The sequence below is a fragment of the Wasmannia auropunctata genome, unplaced genomic scaffold (genome assembly GCF_000956235.1).
Source record: "Wasmannia auropunctata unplaced genomic scaffold, wasmannia.A_1.0 LD336071.1, whole genome shotgun sequence".
Lineage (NCBI taxonomy): Eukaryota > Metazoa > Arthropoda > Insecta > Hymenoptera > Formicidae > Wasmannia > Wasmannia auropunctata.
The window spans coordinates 2,777,520-2,793,229 of NW_012026819.1; the positions used below are offsets into that span (position 1 = coordinate 2,777,520).

The 15,710-nt window shown below is 31.9% G+C and overlaps 3 protein-coding genes and 1 long non-coding RNA gene across 9 annotated transcripts; 1 reads left to right on the top strand and 3 right to left on the bottom strand.

Annotated features, from left to right (window-relative positions):
• Positions 1–2,347: 2,347 nt before the first annotated feature.
• On the bottom strand, positions 2,348–2,891 carry LOC105449938. Its single transcript, XM_011689409.1, has 2 exons — positions 2,669–2,891; positions 2,348–2,544 (listed from the first exon to the last, which is right to left on the bottom strand). Exons 1-2 carry the CDS (start codon positions 2,887–2,889, stop codon positions 2,460–2,462), a joined length of 306 nt encoding a protein of 101 aa, XP_011687711.1. The 5' UTR covers positions 2,890–2,891; the 3' UTR covers positions 2,348–2,459.
• A 326-nt stretch (positions 2,892–3,217) lies between these two features.
• Positions 3,218–4,463, top strand: LOC105449939. Of its 2 annotated transcripts, none has more exons than XR_974398.1 (4): positions 3,218–3,326; positions 3,410–3,420; positions 3,881–4,136; positions 4,392–4,463. It is a non-coding gene; the product is annotated as an uncharacterized LOC105449939 (long non-coding RNA). The 2 variants fall into 2 exon arrangements; XR_974396.1 differs by having other exon boundaries at positions 3,881–4,117.
• A 3,907-nt stretch (positions 4,464–8,370) lies between these two features.
• On the bottom strand, positions 8,371–12,794 carry LOC105449941. Of its 3 annotated transcripts, XM_011689411.1 has the most exons (8): positions 12,702–12,794; positions 12,523–12,598; positions 12,321–12,437; positions 11,797–11,981; positions 11,177–11,487; positions 10,590–10,851; positions 9,798–10,147; positions 8,371–9,550 (listed from the first exon to the last, which is right to left on the bottom strand). In XM_011689411.1, exons 2-8 carry the CDS (start codon positions 12,559–12,561, stop codon positions 9,234–9,236), a joined length of 1,581 nt encoding a protein of 526 aa, XP_011687713.1. In that variant the 5' UTR covers positions 12,562–12,598; positions 12,702–12,794; the 3' UTR covers positions 8,371–9,233. The 3 variants fall into 3 exon arrangements, with proteins under 3 accessions (XP_011687713.1, XP_011687715.1, XP_011687714.1); XM_011689413.1 differs by having other exon boundaries at positions 11,797–11,949; positions 12,321–12,598; positions 12,702–12,724; XM_011689412.1 differs by having other exon boundaries at positions 11,797–11,961; positions 12,321–12,598; positions 12,702–12,724.
• Positions 12,698–15,400, bottom strand: LOC105449940. Of its 3 annotated transcripts, none has more exons than XM_011689410.1 (2): positions 14,177–15,400; positions 12,698–13,029 (listed from the first exon to the last, which is right to left on the bottom strand). In XM_011689410.1, exons 1-2 carry the CDS (start codon positions 15,111–15,113, stop codon positions 12,698–12,700), a joined length of 1,269 nt encoding a protein of 422 aa, XP_011687712.1. In that variant the 5' UTR covers positions 15,114–15,400. The 3 variants fall into 3 exon arrangements, 1 of the variants encoding a protein (XP_011687712.1); XR_974400.1 differs by lacking the exon at positions 14,177–15,400 and adding an exon at positions 13,303–13,379 and having other exon boundaries at positions 12,937–13,029; XR_974399.1 differs by lacking the exon at positions 14,177–15,400 and adding an exon at positions 13,273–13,373 and having other exon boundaries at positions 12,937–13,029.
• Between the last annotated feature and the right edge of the window lie 310 nt (positions 15,401–15,710).

Here is a 15,710-nt window from a genome sequence, read left to right on the forward strand (position 1 = left end):
AATATAAAACAAAAATTTTTCCTGTTGATAATTCTATACAAAGAAATATGACATATTTTAAATTTTTCTCCTCTTCAATTTGTCCAGAATTCAACATCCCTGTTACAACTCTTTAGTTATTTTTTTTTTATTTTTTATAACATAATATTACAAAAATATGAAACATTTTAAATGTTGTAATTATTAAAAACTTATACAAACATTAATAAAAATACAATATAATTTATTTCAAAACTTGTATAATTTTAAACTTCAAGAAATTCTTAAAAATGTTAATTTAAAATAATATTAAATTACTTTTAGAAAATAATATCAACTTAATATTTTCCATCAAAGTAATTAAAATTGTCCAAAACCATATGTCATCATTATAATTATTAAAACAAATTATTTATTAAACGCAGCTAAATAGGTACATGAACTTAGCAACTACTGATAATCACAATCTCTGTTTCGTCGGCAGCAAGTCTTGATGGAAACTTCAGCCGTGTTTACATTTGAAAAATATTATATTATTACTTTACTTATAAAATTATTCGTTTACGATAATATTGATTTCAATCTTCCTACTAAAAAGCATGAAATTATACACACAAACATTTTTATTTTATAACAAATCTAATTAATAATTTTGACACAGTTTAAATAAATTATATTTTTTTAAAACTATTATACATAATATTATATAAAGCTTTAAAATTATTTTTTTTATAAAAGTAATAATGTTTTTGTAATAATAAGCATATTGAAATAAATAATAATTGTGGTTGTATTATTTAAAACATTAACTTATATAATAATAAAATGTTTCTTAATATTTTTAATCACGTTAGAAAAATTATTTGCTTTGAAATATTTTAATCCTAATTTACATTAGACTTAATTACTTTACTTCTTTATTAAATATTAGTATAACGATAATTACGTCACAATCTATGATTTTGTGATATTATTAAATTTGCATATAATCCTTAATATGTATGCAACAATTTCGATAATATTTAAAAGTGATACAGTTACGTCTCATATAGATCCTCATTAATCAAGAATTATTTTAATCAACGTGCTTCGACTTCCGTAGGATCGTATCGCGAAAGATTAAATACCAAAATCCGATTTCCAATTTAATCCTTTTTGGCAAGAGCTTACGCAAAGATGAAGGCATTAAAACTTCAAAGCGCGGCCTAATTAGTAGCATGTGATACAAGTACTAAAGATTTGCATGTCCCTTATATGCCAAGCGAAACTTTAACCCTTTGTGCACTCATGCCCACCCTAACGATTCGAGTTTATCAACAGGTTAATCCTTTACCTTAAGAACGATTCATGGAGGAAATACAGTTTGTACATTTTTTTCTTACAATTTATTACTATCTTTACGCATTTTTTTACTTTTATTTTAAAATAATTATTATTGAAAAATAACGTATATCAAAAATTTTATAAAAGTTAATAAAGCATATCAATTTATATTTCACTAAAATTTGAAATATTTATAAAAAAATAAATGTCTCAAATTTTCTCAGTCCAAAAATTAAAACATTATAGATATTGAAAAATGTTAAGACATTTATATTCTATTATATATTAATTTTATTGGAAAAGAAATTATTATATTTAATTTATATATATATAAACCATATTGATATAAGTTTTATTTAAATGATAATTATATATTTGTAATAAATGCTATACTCTTCTGCTTTTATAGACACAATTTTATAGACGCATAGCTCATACGCCAATCATGAAATTACGACGCGCATGGGGTAAAAAATAATATTCTTTGACCCTATGTCGTTGGTCGCAGATGACATCGCTAAATATCACTCGGTCGTACATCCTTGTCCGCTAATCTATCTAATCTGCCCCAAAATGAAATAGTTGCGATTCTTTCGACGGCACCCTTTAGATGCATGTTAGCGGGAGAAAACACTTGACCCGACGCGAGGGAGGGTGGCCTCTGAAGTGGTTTACAACAGGGGGATTATATTTGGGACAAAGTGACTGTCGGGGTACGATCATCGTCTCTCTAACTGGTTGCGTTAGCAATTTAGCATGTCTCTCGAGCTTTTAAATATCGACTTTTTTTAAACGCTTTATTAGTAATTCTTTTAAAATTACTTATTAGTAATTCTTTTAAAACAGTTTCTTTCAGAAATAATTTTCACTTACTATAATTATTACCAATATGTAAAATTAAGTTACACAAAGCATCATTTATGTCAATCTCTTTAAAACGGAAGCTAGCCAAGGACTATCCATCATCGTTCTATGAGGTGCTCATAAAAGTGCCAGCTATCTTTTAACGAGAATTCTTCATAAAAATTTTATGAAAAAAATTTCCTTTCTTACATGTACATTAATTTATTGCAAATTATTAATGCAAGTTATTGAATATTATCTCAAAATGTACGATTTTAACAACAAATGTTTCATATGCTTCATCTACTTCATAATCACACAGTATACATTTCTTTATTCCCAAAGTATTCGCTCCATAAGTCGCTAAATTCCATCGGATTCTTCGGTGAACATATAAATCTGAAAATATCAGATATTACGTATATACATACATAGACATGTATATGTTTCACGAATATATCACATGCCTGCGCGAACAATACGAGTCGCAACGTTCCTCCCTCTTTTCGCTTTTTTGACTCACCTACGCATCTCCACGCTCCTCCCCCCGCCTCTCACGTTCCGCTGGGTATCCAGGCAGAACGAGGGCGGCGTAGAAAGCAACGGGGATAGGGTGCTGACTTTTATTACTCCGTCTGATGTTATGAATGCGACCTGTACGCAACCCCTCGAGCGTACATTTCCCTTCCGTCGTACGTCCTGCATAGTGGTTATGCTTTTTACGGCATGTATATTCGTGGTCATGATTAGTGACAGCTACGAACGCTCGTATGCATAACCCCCCCCCCCCCTCCCATTTAGCCAAATACCGAACATCCTCACATCTCGATTCTTTGTCACAAGGATATAAGTTACGTATATAATATTATATAGCATTTATCTGGTATCGATTAAAAAAAAAACTTTTTCTTAATATTAATAAGAATTTTTTAACAAGATTTTTATTTTATTACTAAAATTTTTTTATTACGTAATATAGAAATTTTATCATTTGTTTTAATTTAAAACAAATTTTATTTCTTTGATGTTTAGTATTATCTTTTTTATAATTTAATATTTTTTCATAATTTAATATTGTGAAATAAAAGCAAAGATTGAAGCAAGTGCAAAATTAATTTTATTATAACATTTCGAGTGCAACAATATACTTTTTGCGGCATTTAGGACGCAATATTCAAAAAGTATGGACATCGATTTATAACCAATTAGTCATAAATAGACGGATAGATGGTAAAATGTATTATTTTTTGTATCATTTTTTCAGGAATTTCGATGGTACGTTTTAATTTCCATAAAAGCTGAAACAAAATCACAAGCACCACTTTAGTTATATGTATAAAACCATTTATCTCTTTATCCTACTTCAATATTATTTAAATTAATATGTTTATAGATACAAATAATCATGGCACGTTTGTACATAAAATTATTTAACAACTTTATTATCATTGGCATATAATCGTACAAGATATTGTTTAATGAAACTTGTAAATTATCTTAAGTGTCTATGCATAATTGAGCTATCCTACACAATATACTTCATGATGACTTTATTTTAAAATACGGATAAATGGATTGTAATCAAATATTTCAAATATTTGTGATTTTGCGTTCGTATTTGCTATTAGTTAATTATACATGAATGAAATTATTAAGACAAATTACCTACCGTTGTTGAAACTCGTCATATGAATACGAGGATGATTGTCGAAAGTTATGATATCGATAACTGCAGGTGCAGCCGGTGGTGGAACATGGCTAATCATTACGAAAATATTTGCACGCTTCGCCCCTTAATAACACGGGTGTCGCTCATCCTACTGGTCGATGCGAGACACCCGCATCTGGGAAGAATATTGCAATCAGTTGCAACCAGTCGTTTCGCCGCGTAATAAATTATACTCGACCACTCGTTGTCGTGTCCGCAACGCTAATTGGACGCTGAAGCGGGCTACAAATGTTCGAGATTTCTGTAATCCTTGAACCGTTTTGTAAAGCACTTTGTCCTTTAATTGTATTGCGCGATACACGTTGAAATCATTGAAATTAACTAACAATTTAATTGAAAACAACTTTATTTCTATGAACTTCATTTTTATGTTTGCATGCTAATTATTATAATTTTTATTCTTATGAAATAATTATATATGCTAGAACAATTAATTTTTACAGTAACATAAACAATTAAAAAAGTCTACATTAGAAATTCAATACATAAATTTGAATTTTGCATATAAAAATTGCAGATTCCGAAGAATGCGCACTCGTATGTACAATTTATTAATGAGCTAAAGTAAAGATTACGTGTTTTGAACATAGAAATGCTCTTTGATTTTGCCAGGAAACGTGTTACGCAAAGTAGTACTTAAACTAAATATTATTTTACCACTTTATATTATTGATATTATTGATCTTATTTTATGCATTTTATCGCTAATATAAAATTCTCTTTTGCATTGAATTATAATATTTGTCAAAGTAACAATAATATTTATCTCTTGTAACTTCATATAACTTCAATATTTTTATAGTAACTTTAACTGTACAGAGAAGACAACATATTCTATATCTATTAAAGATTATTTTTAAGTTTTTAATTAATATGTTATCATAATTAACCCGATAATGAAATGTATATTTTAATGTAATCGTTGATTTCATCGGGACGAATATTCGAGAAAGGAGTGAGTCGTGATGAAAATATGGAAATTTGGAGAGTCGGTGATGCGCGTGCAAATGGCGGAACGATGCTGGATACACATCCACGTACACATCACACTGACGATTTTAATATCCGCGAATGATAAACAAAGTGGTATCTAACGAAGTGGATAGAGGCGCGCCGTAATAAAATTTGCGTTGCGCTTCGTCGTGACCGAGTCGGGGGAAACACCACGAGCGGTTTCCTCCGATTTCAATTACCCCGAGCGACTGGTGTATATGGATGCCTGTTTGAGTAAAAACGCGAAAGGCTGAGGGAAACGTCGAGAGTCGCTTTGCAATACCAATTTGTCATTCGGCCGGCCAGAATATTGAAATCTGCTTCGCCATATTTCTGAATGTCTTGAAATATACTCCAGCAATATTGCGTTTTTTTTTAGAATCTTTAGTACTAACGCCATTTTAATTGTGTTATATACACATATAAAAATATGTGAAACATGTGTCTTCAATTATTATAAATAAAATTTTTTATATAAATTTAATTACGTGTAATATTGTTAGTAAATATTTCATATAATCATGTTCTAAATAAACCAATTGGCTTCTAATATGTTCGAACCAACTACAAAGATTTGCATACCACTTAAACTCGAGCAACGTAATTCGGTCGTTTCACTAAAGTGCTCATGCGTTTATATGAATTTTGTCCGTCAAAGAAGCTTCACGATTAAAACTGCGGTTAATCCCATCCACCCCTTCTCTCGTAACAGCCGCTCTTTAGCGTTGCTTGGTTTTATTCCACTAAAAAGCCCATCTGCGAGTGAAGGACGCGAGAGAATAACGCAGAGAAGGAGGAAACAATTCAGTGAGAGAGGGAGAGAATGGTAAAAAGAGCAACAAATATATAAGCAGAGGGGCAGTAAGGGGCGGAGGGAGGACAGGCTTGGAAAGGGAAGAGATGCAAAGAAAAAGGAAAGACTGGGTACACAGTGAAGGTTGAGAGAGGACGGCATAAAAGAGATTTCTTTTATTATTTTGTCTACACACTTCACATAGAAAATGAAAATATTAATTTTGTAAAGGAAAGAAGAAAACAGCAAACAGGCGATTAAGTAATTTAAAAAAATTTTCATAGTGATCTTAATTCATTCATTAAGAGTTTCATTTGTATTTCATCTCATTAATACTTCATTTGCTGAACATAAATTGCACATGATTTGAATGAAAATAATCTAAATTCATATTTTGTTTATTTATTGTTTTTGGATACTATAATAATACTAGATGTAATTTTTAGGACACAAGACAAATATATAAGTAGCATTAGATTAAATATTGGTTAATTTTATATATCTATGAAGGATAGGCGTTAGAAACGTACGTACTAATGAAACAAGTGTAAAATACCATGTGGAAGACTGCACACGTATATGAGCGTAGTGATTTAGACAGAAAGATAAATATATGGAAAGTGCGATAAAGCAGATAGCAAGGCAGATAGATAGACGGACAGAGAGGGGGTGGTTAACGAGATAGGGAGATAGAGAGAGAACGAGCGAGTTTACTGGGGGTAGGGTGAGACCCCACAAAGGCAGTGGGGCTCTTTTGATTCGCGAGCTAATTGGAATGCCGCGGATGCCAACGACGATGGAGCAGGGGTTGGGATACCCTCCACCGGAAAGTGGGGGTTGCAGGGCTCTTGCAAGTCCCGTTGTAACCGAGGGATAGGCGGAGCTTACATCTCGCACAGGGTTGTAGCGCGAGATATCGAAGCTCATCTCGCCTTCGTTCTTTCGCCTCGTGACGATTTCGATCTCATCGTGTAGCTTTATCTACGCACAAGCTTCTTTGTACGACGATTCACTGCTTTCTAGGAATTTTGTAAATTATTTATTTACCCGAAAATATAAAGAAGATACGACAATTTCCAACAAAGAATAATAATTATATAATTTGATCCTTTACTTATTTTTTGATACTTTAATTACATATTTTATATGAAAAATATATGTATCTTTTAAACTATATGTCTTTATAACTGTTAAAAATCTTCCTCCAACGATGCAGCGCACGTTTGAGATTCTAAATTTTGAAATTTTATTATTATTAGATTGATAAACAAAAAATATATTAAAACTGTTTTCTCTTTAATTTTACTCAAGAAACTAATCTGGCATTATATGCAATGACTTTTTTAAACTTAAATTAAAACTTCTTAGATAAAAAATAAGAGACACAATTTAATAATTTAAATAAAATTATTCTATTAATTCATATTTCAAACACACATGCACACGAGGATTTATGATTTACCGATAATGACTTTTAAAGTATACATGATGATGTTAATTATAAAGAGGGTCCCGTAATAGTAATAACAGCCGTACCAATTGATGTTGAATAAATGGAATTTGTGATAAAATGGTACATTACGAATTGATTGATATCTTTCTCCGTATCTCCGTAATGGCGAAGTCTACATGATTGTGCATCAAGGGCTTTTTGTGATGCTTTGACACGGGTCCTATGCTAATTTATCACGGTGACAATGAGGCTTCCGCGTAACGAGCGAATATTAGTTACTAACCATCATCCATGTCATATTTTTATATGGGAGAATAGTACGCGTGATGCAATTTATATGTGTATATTACTAGTCATTCACAGATTTTACAACAAGGCAATATTGTACTTTTTGAGACTGCTAATATCTCAAGATTATTAAAGATTAAATTTATGTCTGTCAATAACTTTATCACACGCTTCTGTTTTTAACACATACATCATTTGTAAATTAAAAAAAAACAATAAAATATAATTTTTTATATAGTCCAGCTCCACATGTTTAATATTTTATATACTTTATGAAATATATAACATATTCTAAATCTATTTGTATTTTTCTGCAGATGTGCAATCTATTTATTGAATAAAATATTTAATTGTGTTTTGTAAATCCAGATTCACTACATCTCTTTTGCAATAAGCAACATCTACTTCTGGCACGCAGATGTGTATGTAAAAAATATTAAGTTTATAATTGAATAAAGCATAATCTTTCAGCGCGAATGCGACAAAGCGTTATTAATATTTAAATGAAAGCTCCAGTCAAAGCGTCTCTTTTGCGCTGAGCCAATAGTTACGTAAAAAGCTACTTCCTCTTTTCCGACTTTGACCGCGAGCAGTGCAAAAATTATATTTGAAAACTCATACAAAATATAGTGATTCTTCCCACCCACTATCCGCCCATTATCCGTGAAACTTGAAATATAATTCACGTAAAATGTTTTTTATTATAATTTATGCCTTTGTAGCATAATTTTTTATTACATTACCCAGAATACGTCTGCACGATTCAAAAGACGTTCTAAGTTTAATTTAAATTTTTGGGCAATATTAAATTGCTGTTGAATATTTGTCATGCTGTAGCTTATTTTACTTTTTGTGATAATGTGAAAATAATCTAATATTATAAAATCATGTAAATAATTGTTAAAAATAACATAAATATTAATTTAGGTGTGGATGTTAATTTGGGATTAATTGAACATACCATTTATGTTTAATGTACAGATTGAGGTTTATTCTCCGTTTAACATATGTATACGCGTACGTCTATCGTTATAATTAATTATATAATAGTATCACGTATTTACAGTAGATTTTGTGCACCAGTGCCAAAAGACGTAAAGTAATGTTTACCTTTTTAAAATTACAATGAGAAAAAGAATGTTAAATCGCTTCCATCAGCTCTATTGGCTTTATTCAGTTTGTATGTACATTGTGAAACTAATTTTTCATGCCTTTGCGTGGCATAACCTTTTTTATTACACTACACAGAATACATCTACACGATTCGAAAGACAGTTACAAAAATATATGTTGGACAAACGGTGGAAGGGAACTGACTGTGGGTAGAAGTATTGTTGTAGTATCTGTGATTGTGTTATAAAGTGCAATGTTATTTTTCATTGTTTTATTATATATATATATATCTCTCTCTCAATTCTCGATAATTTCATCAGGTTCTTCTCGTCATTTAAAACATGTAACGCTATGATTCAGTGAAGATTGGTTGAAAGTAACAATGTACATTTTAAGAATTTTTGTGTTTCAAAAAAACATTTTTTACTCAGAAAACATAATAAGTTAAAAGTAAGAAGTTAATTATTATTAATAGTTAACAGTTAGACAATGCCATATTGCAACATGCAGAGTTATTTATTGCAATTATTCCAAAAGTTTTATTTTGAAAAGTGTTATTTTAATAGGCATAAAACAAAATTTATTACTTTTCAAAGATGTCAAAATTTTAGAAGACAGTAATTTTAGGAAGAAATCTCACGTATCTACTATCCGTAAAACATTAATTGTCTTAATTTTTTACATTGGCTTATAAAAGTAATAAAATTAAAAAAAAATATTTAAGGATCATAACGAACAGATATTCTAGTTGCGCCTTGCGCTGTCTGCGCGGAATGTCTGGCTCTATCGCGTAAAGTGTTCGGCGTATCTTTGGTATATCTGGATGACATCCGTGCAAACTCGTGTGATATCTCATCCACTGGATGTTTTTCCTTTAACGTTTCATGCATTGGTATACTAGTGTCTCTGGAACGTCGTGATTTCATCGAATACAAAGCCGATGATGGAATTTCACAAGACCCCATATTTCCTTCAAAATGATGTTTCGGCTTACAATGGCCGCACCAAGATTGGTCGAGTATCTCCACGTCGTCGCCTGAAAGAAATAACACAATTTAAAATTATAAACATTGATATTTGTTCAAAAATATAGTGATTAAATCAAGTAAATATATATAAAAAAATTAATTAAAGGAGATAACAGTTTGGCTATTTATTAATAATAAATATAGTTACTTTACTGTATACTGTGTAATTACTTATTTTTAATGCTATTAGATTATTTTTAATCTTATTAGATATATATTTAATATTAATATTTTTCTAAATATTTTTTTGCTTACCGAAACGCGCCTTGGTCGAGAAATTAGGACTATCCTGGAACCTACAATTGTTCCTTCTCGACGTTGATGGCTTCCTGGTTGAGATATTACCGCAACGGCTACACTTTCTCCTATCAGCAAATTCTGCTTCCGTAAAAGACTTCATCTCTGGCCTCGTCCGTGCTCGGCGACTCGGCTGAGTTAGCGAGGTCATTGTGTCGTATCGATCTGTTGAACTCCTCTGCGGAATCCAATTTTGATGATAGCCCATTGATGATCTTCGAGGAGGATTTTTTAACGCTTGAGCCGTGTACAGATCTTCTTCCGACAGCGTTTCATGGATATCGTGATCGGGTGTGTTGTGATAATATCTAATCATATACACACCTCGCAGAAATTTGATGTATCGATGATAGAATATGTATGATTAAAGGGCATATCGAGTCAAAAGTATAATACAGATAATTGATCATTAAGCTGTTTAATTACAATATATTCTGTTTAATGTGCGTTTATGCCTCTAATTTCTGATTCATGCTACTTTGTCATGCACAATCCATTTAGTTCTTCATTAGCTTTGAATGGACTGTCCACGCCATAGTGCGATTAAACTAGCGTAAAATAAAGAATAATTAGGATTAACCAAATTAGATGAAACAAAGTATAGTAAAATATATTTATATCAATTTCTGATTTTAGCGAATAAATAGCAAGGAATTCTACTTTTTCCGGAGGATCATTAAGCATCGGTTGTTAAACTATAAAAATTTTGTGAAGCATGTGTTTTCATATTTAAGGATTTATATTACAAACCTTGTTGGTAAATGATAAGCTTGATACAGTTTTGGCGCTTGTTGAGAGTAACGAATTATGTGCGGATCTTGTTGTTGGTTAATCATTCGCATTCGTTGTGCTCGCAACGCATCTCTCTGAGCTAAATTGCGCTGTATTGCTTGTGTTTCGGCAGGTGCATCAGATTCCTCATCTATCTCATCGTCTGCTTCATGCTCGTCATATTCCTTATTGATGATCTCGCCGACTCTTTTGTCACCTCGAAGGGACCGATCGTTCTCCGCTACAGAAATATTTTATTTCAAGATATTAAATACAGTCGCAATAGTACTTTTGATCGTTTTAAGCATCTGTAATTATTCTATAAATCAATATAAATTTAATGTATTAAAAAAATATTGTGTCTTCTCAATATTATTAATTAATCTTTTCTATGTTTCTTTCATCTTTTGTCTATTTATAAATGTAGTAATAATTAAAATTGCTTTTAATACTCTTTGAAATATATTTGTTTCAAGTCTATATGAATTTTATTAATTTTTTCAAATATTTTTTTAAACATGTTAGAGTTTTGTATAAATTAAGTAACAATAATTCACATTTTATACCTTCCTCTTCAGCATCTTCCCCTAAATTATCTTCCGTAAAATTTCCTAATTCATCATCAATATATTCTGTATTCTCATCTTCTTGCTGAGTCTTGTATCGATCTTTATTTATGACTGCTACGTTGTTAGTACGATCTTTATTTCTAGCAGATTTTGTAGTAATCTGTTGGTATCGCTGTGGTACTTCCGTATGAAACGCAGAGGAATGTTTTGGATGCGTCGATGGATAAGCGTTATGTTTTAAAGTCTTGTAAGAATTTGCGGAAGAATAATAGCTCACCGTTGATTCTGGCATTGGACTTTGATGGCGTCTAAAAATCACGAAACTGTTTTTGACTCGGTTTGATAAGATATTACTATCATTTATGAGAGGTATTGAATTTATTCTATCTAATTGTACGCCACGAAAAATAAAGTTTTTAATAATACTTTTAACAAAAAGCCTTGCTTTTTGAAATCAAGATTTAACATAAATTAAAATGTTCAGATACCATATGAGTTGCATTTGTTACAAAAATATGTTACAGAAAATCTTTAACTAAATACTTTAAATATATATATAAAAGGGAAAATTTTTATTATAGAGGATTTCTTAAAAAATATTGCTATTTGTAAATTACCTGGTATTCTTATCAATGGTATCTTGATGGCTTCTTTGTGTATATTTCCAATATGCATCAGACGGAACTTTAGCGTTAGTAGTTTGATTAGCAGACCACGTAGATGTATGTGGTGAAATATACTTTGTTTTATGTCTTCCACTTTGCTCCATTCTTGTCAGAAAGCTTGTATAAATATTTAAACACTGTCAAAAATGAATCTTTCCCCATTTATAATTTTTTAATTCTCATACTTTGCATTCCACCTTTTTTAAATCTTGTTCCTCATTGTTTATTATATTTCTATTTACACTGTTTGCTTTTGGCACAATTTTTTATTATTATCTTATTTATTTTGTCAAGCTGTTTAAATTTTGCTCAAGTATTTGCACTTTTTATCAATTTGCTGATCACGAAGATGTTTACAATTTTTTAGAAAAACGATAAGACGTCTTATCATACGTTATCGTATAAGATGTCGGTTTATTTTTGCAACTTTAAGTTAAGATATGAAAAGAAAATATTTTGAGAAATGAGAAACTCACTTTGACACAATCAATAATATTAATCTTTTTGCAATACACAGTTCTCTTCGTCACGATTTGCAATCCATATACAATTTCTTCAAAGAACGCTCGAATTTCGTGGTACGATATTAAGAGCTGGCAAGACGATTAGCACAGAGATGAGAGTGAAGAAAGAAAGATGCGACGTGAATATTTCACGAAAAGTTATATAAAATTATACTTCTTCAGGAGATTGACAATTGCACGTTCGAAATCTCATCTGCAACTACATCCGCATAGAATAACTTCTCGTCTTCCTAAGACAACGAAATGAAAGGGCTAGAGCGGCGTAGTTAAAGAAGAAAGAACAAGGTGACAGTCACGATCTAGGAACGCGTAGATCGTGATTTTCTGTTTCACCATTTGTCGGCCTCGTTGCTGTCTTCGTGTTCCAACGAAGAGTTCAACGTGCGCTGGAACTCATGCACTCTCTGGCTCTGTTGCTCGTGATGCAACTTTCGCCACTTGATACGACGATTCTGGAACCAGACCTTGACTTGGGCCTCGGTCAGTCGAAGTGCGTGAGCCAGGTACAATCTTTCGGGGCCCACCATGTATTGCTGACGTGCAAATTCACCCTCCAGACGTTCCAGTTGTTCCGCCGTGAAGATTGTTCGCACTCTCTTTACTTTGCCGCCACCGCCTGAACTGGAACTCGAACTGCTGTTCTTTGTCGAACTCTCCTGACCTGAGAAAATGGCAAGTAAAGGCGTAGAATGACAATAAAGAATATTTAATTACATCCGCTGCGACAAAAGTTGGATGATAATAAAGCTAGTAAAAAGCTATATAAAAATGTAATATGTGTAACAAAATATTTTATGATAAGGTTAAATTGCACATATGCATTTAAGCGTAATCCCTTGAAAAATCCCCGAAGATATATTATTGTAGATATTCTAAGAGATTTTACAATAAAAAATATATGTACCTATATTTAAAATTAAGAAATTTTGAATACCATTCTTTTTGACATCGAAAATTTACATATTTGACACTTTCATTCTGGTAGATACTAAAATTTATCTGAAGTTAGTTACAGGCTTTTTCGATTATCACACAGTATACGATATGCAATAGCATTTCGATTGTTTTTTTATCTAATTGGGGAATAAAATACACATTAAAATACAGTAATCTGTTAAACGCGTTTCTTGTATTCAAAGCAAAATATTATTTTTTCTTAACAGTCTTAACTTTTTAAAGTTTCAATTTTTTAAAATAATTTTACTTTGACTTTAAATTATAATTTCCATTTTTTAATTTGATTATAATTTTAATTAATAAATAATTTTGATTATTATGTAATGGTAACATTTACTGATAGCATTTATTTCGTTTACAAAATAGGTAAATTTAAATTTAAAATATTTTTATATTTAAAACGTTCTTTTTTTCCTTGTCTACTTAGAACATTTTCATCGTCATTACTAATTAATAAAACAAATAAAAAATATATATCACCGCATATTAACGACATCAAGTATGTATCAAAAAGATAATAAATAATTTCAGAAATACAGACTGCTCCAACATTACATAAAAAGAATAATTAATCAGTTAATTATAATTTAAATAATTCTTCTACGTATAAATCTCGTCTTTTTGATTACCAGGCTATATGGACAAAAAAAATATAATCAATGGCCACGTTCAGCAGACAGTCCTGATTAGTGAGCGCTCAGTGATTCTTTGTTACGATTGATTTATTCAGATCCAGCGAATCACTATAAGCGCTCACTGATCTGCTTTGTCTGCTGAATGTGGCCAATAACAACCAAAATCAAAAACTAAGTTGACATAGATATAACTAATAATAAAAATATTATAAGTACCCTGATGTTTTCTGTATTGTTGCTGCTGATTCCGTTTCTCTCGCTGATTATTTCTTAGGCCCAAGATTGCGTCGATGGTGAATGACTTCGCTTGTTGCTGCTGCTGTTGTTGAGAATGCTGCATGTGCGTGATCGAGTGCGAATGCGGCACTTGCGTCGACAAATTTTGCGCGGATAGCTCTGTACCAAGTAGATGCGAGCGTCTCATGCGTTCCAAAGCTATTGCTTCGAGATCGGAATTCCTCGGTTGTACCTGCAAGTTCCTGAATTCCTTGTGATCCAACATGCTTGAATTTTCCAGCAAACCAGCACCGCCACGCAATCTTTCGAGGGCCAGACTGCTGATGTGGGTATCCCTCATTCTATCCAGGGAAAAATTGAACTCTTTCATGCGATCGAGATTGTAGTTCTTGAGCAGGCCGAAGTCCTTCATTTCCTTTTCCACCACGAAGTTGAGATCCTTGCTGTACCTGTCTAAGGAGGATAACGACGCATGGGGACTCCTCTGCTTGGTCTCGCGTAGATTAAACAGCACGTTCTTGGCGCTGGAATTTTTCGATCTGCAAAGCGTCGCGGCGTCAACCGATTCCTCATTCTCGTTCGATCTATCCAGCGGATAATTAATCTCCGTCAAAGTATTGGCGGAGTAACCGAAATCCTTGGCCTTACTCAACGTCATAGTCAGATTTCTGGTCTGGTTTTCGCACGGAAACTCGTTGAATCGAAGGGACGTCCTATCGCCGCTTTCGAGACTAAGATGAAATTCCTTTGATTCCGTCGATACATCTTCTTTATTTTTATCAATGGACAGATTTAGCTCTTTGATGCGCTCGTAACTTTGAAATGCTCTTAATTGAGATTCCGAGTGGCTGCTATCACTTATGCAATCCGATAAGTCTTCCGCCGTTAGTCTACCCGACGGATCGCTCGTCTCCATTTTGAGGGGTTCTCGAAACTATTATTTTTTTTCAATATTTTCTTGATACTATGGATAATATTTTCCGATTATATAGTCATTAGGAAACGGTAGCATTAACCGTTTATTAATATTTTTCGTTTACTTAGCACAGATATTAATTTAGCTTCAAAGAAAACAATCAAATGCGATAAAGAGCCGAAGAAATTCGAGCTCTTTTAGAATGTTTTATGATTTGCATAAACACTTATCACAAATTCTTGCCGCAAAAACGGTGATCACCATACATGTATCCAATCAGTTTTTCTTCTTCACCATAGTCATGAATTTTATTCGTCACGTGCGGTCAGAGTTATTATCAGAAACTATTACTTTATCATGTGTTTTTCGTTAAACGGATTATGTCATTCTTTCACATTAATTAACTTATTCTTTTCACAATTCTTCGAAACGCACAATGTCAAAATCGAAAGTCATTAGATCACCATCACAGCAACACGTTTTTATTATCGATTGGTTATTATTCCAATATAAACAACAAATTCGCGCACTGTCACAATTTTTGCAGATTTATTGAATGTAAGTCGCTCGGATTGCCAAATGGTTGATGGATAAATA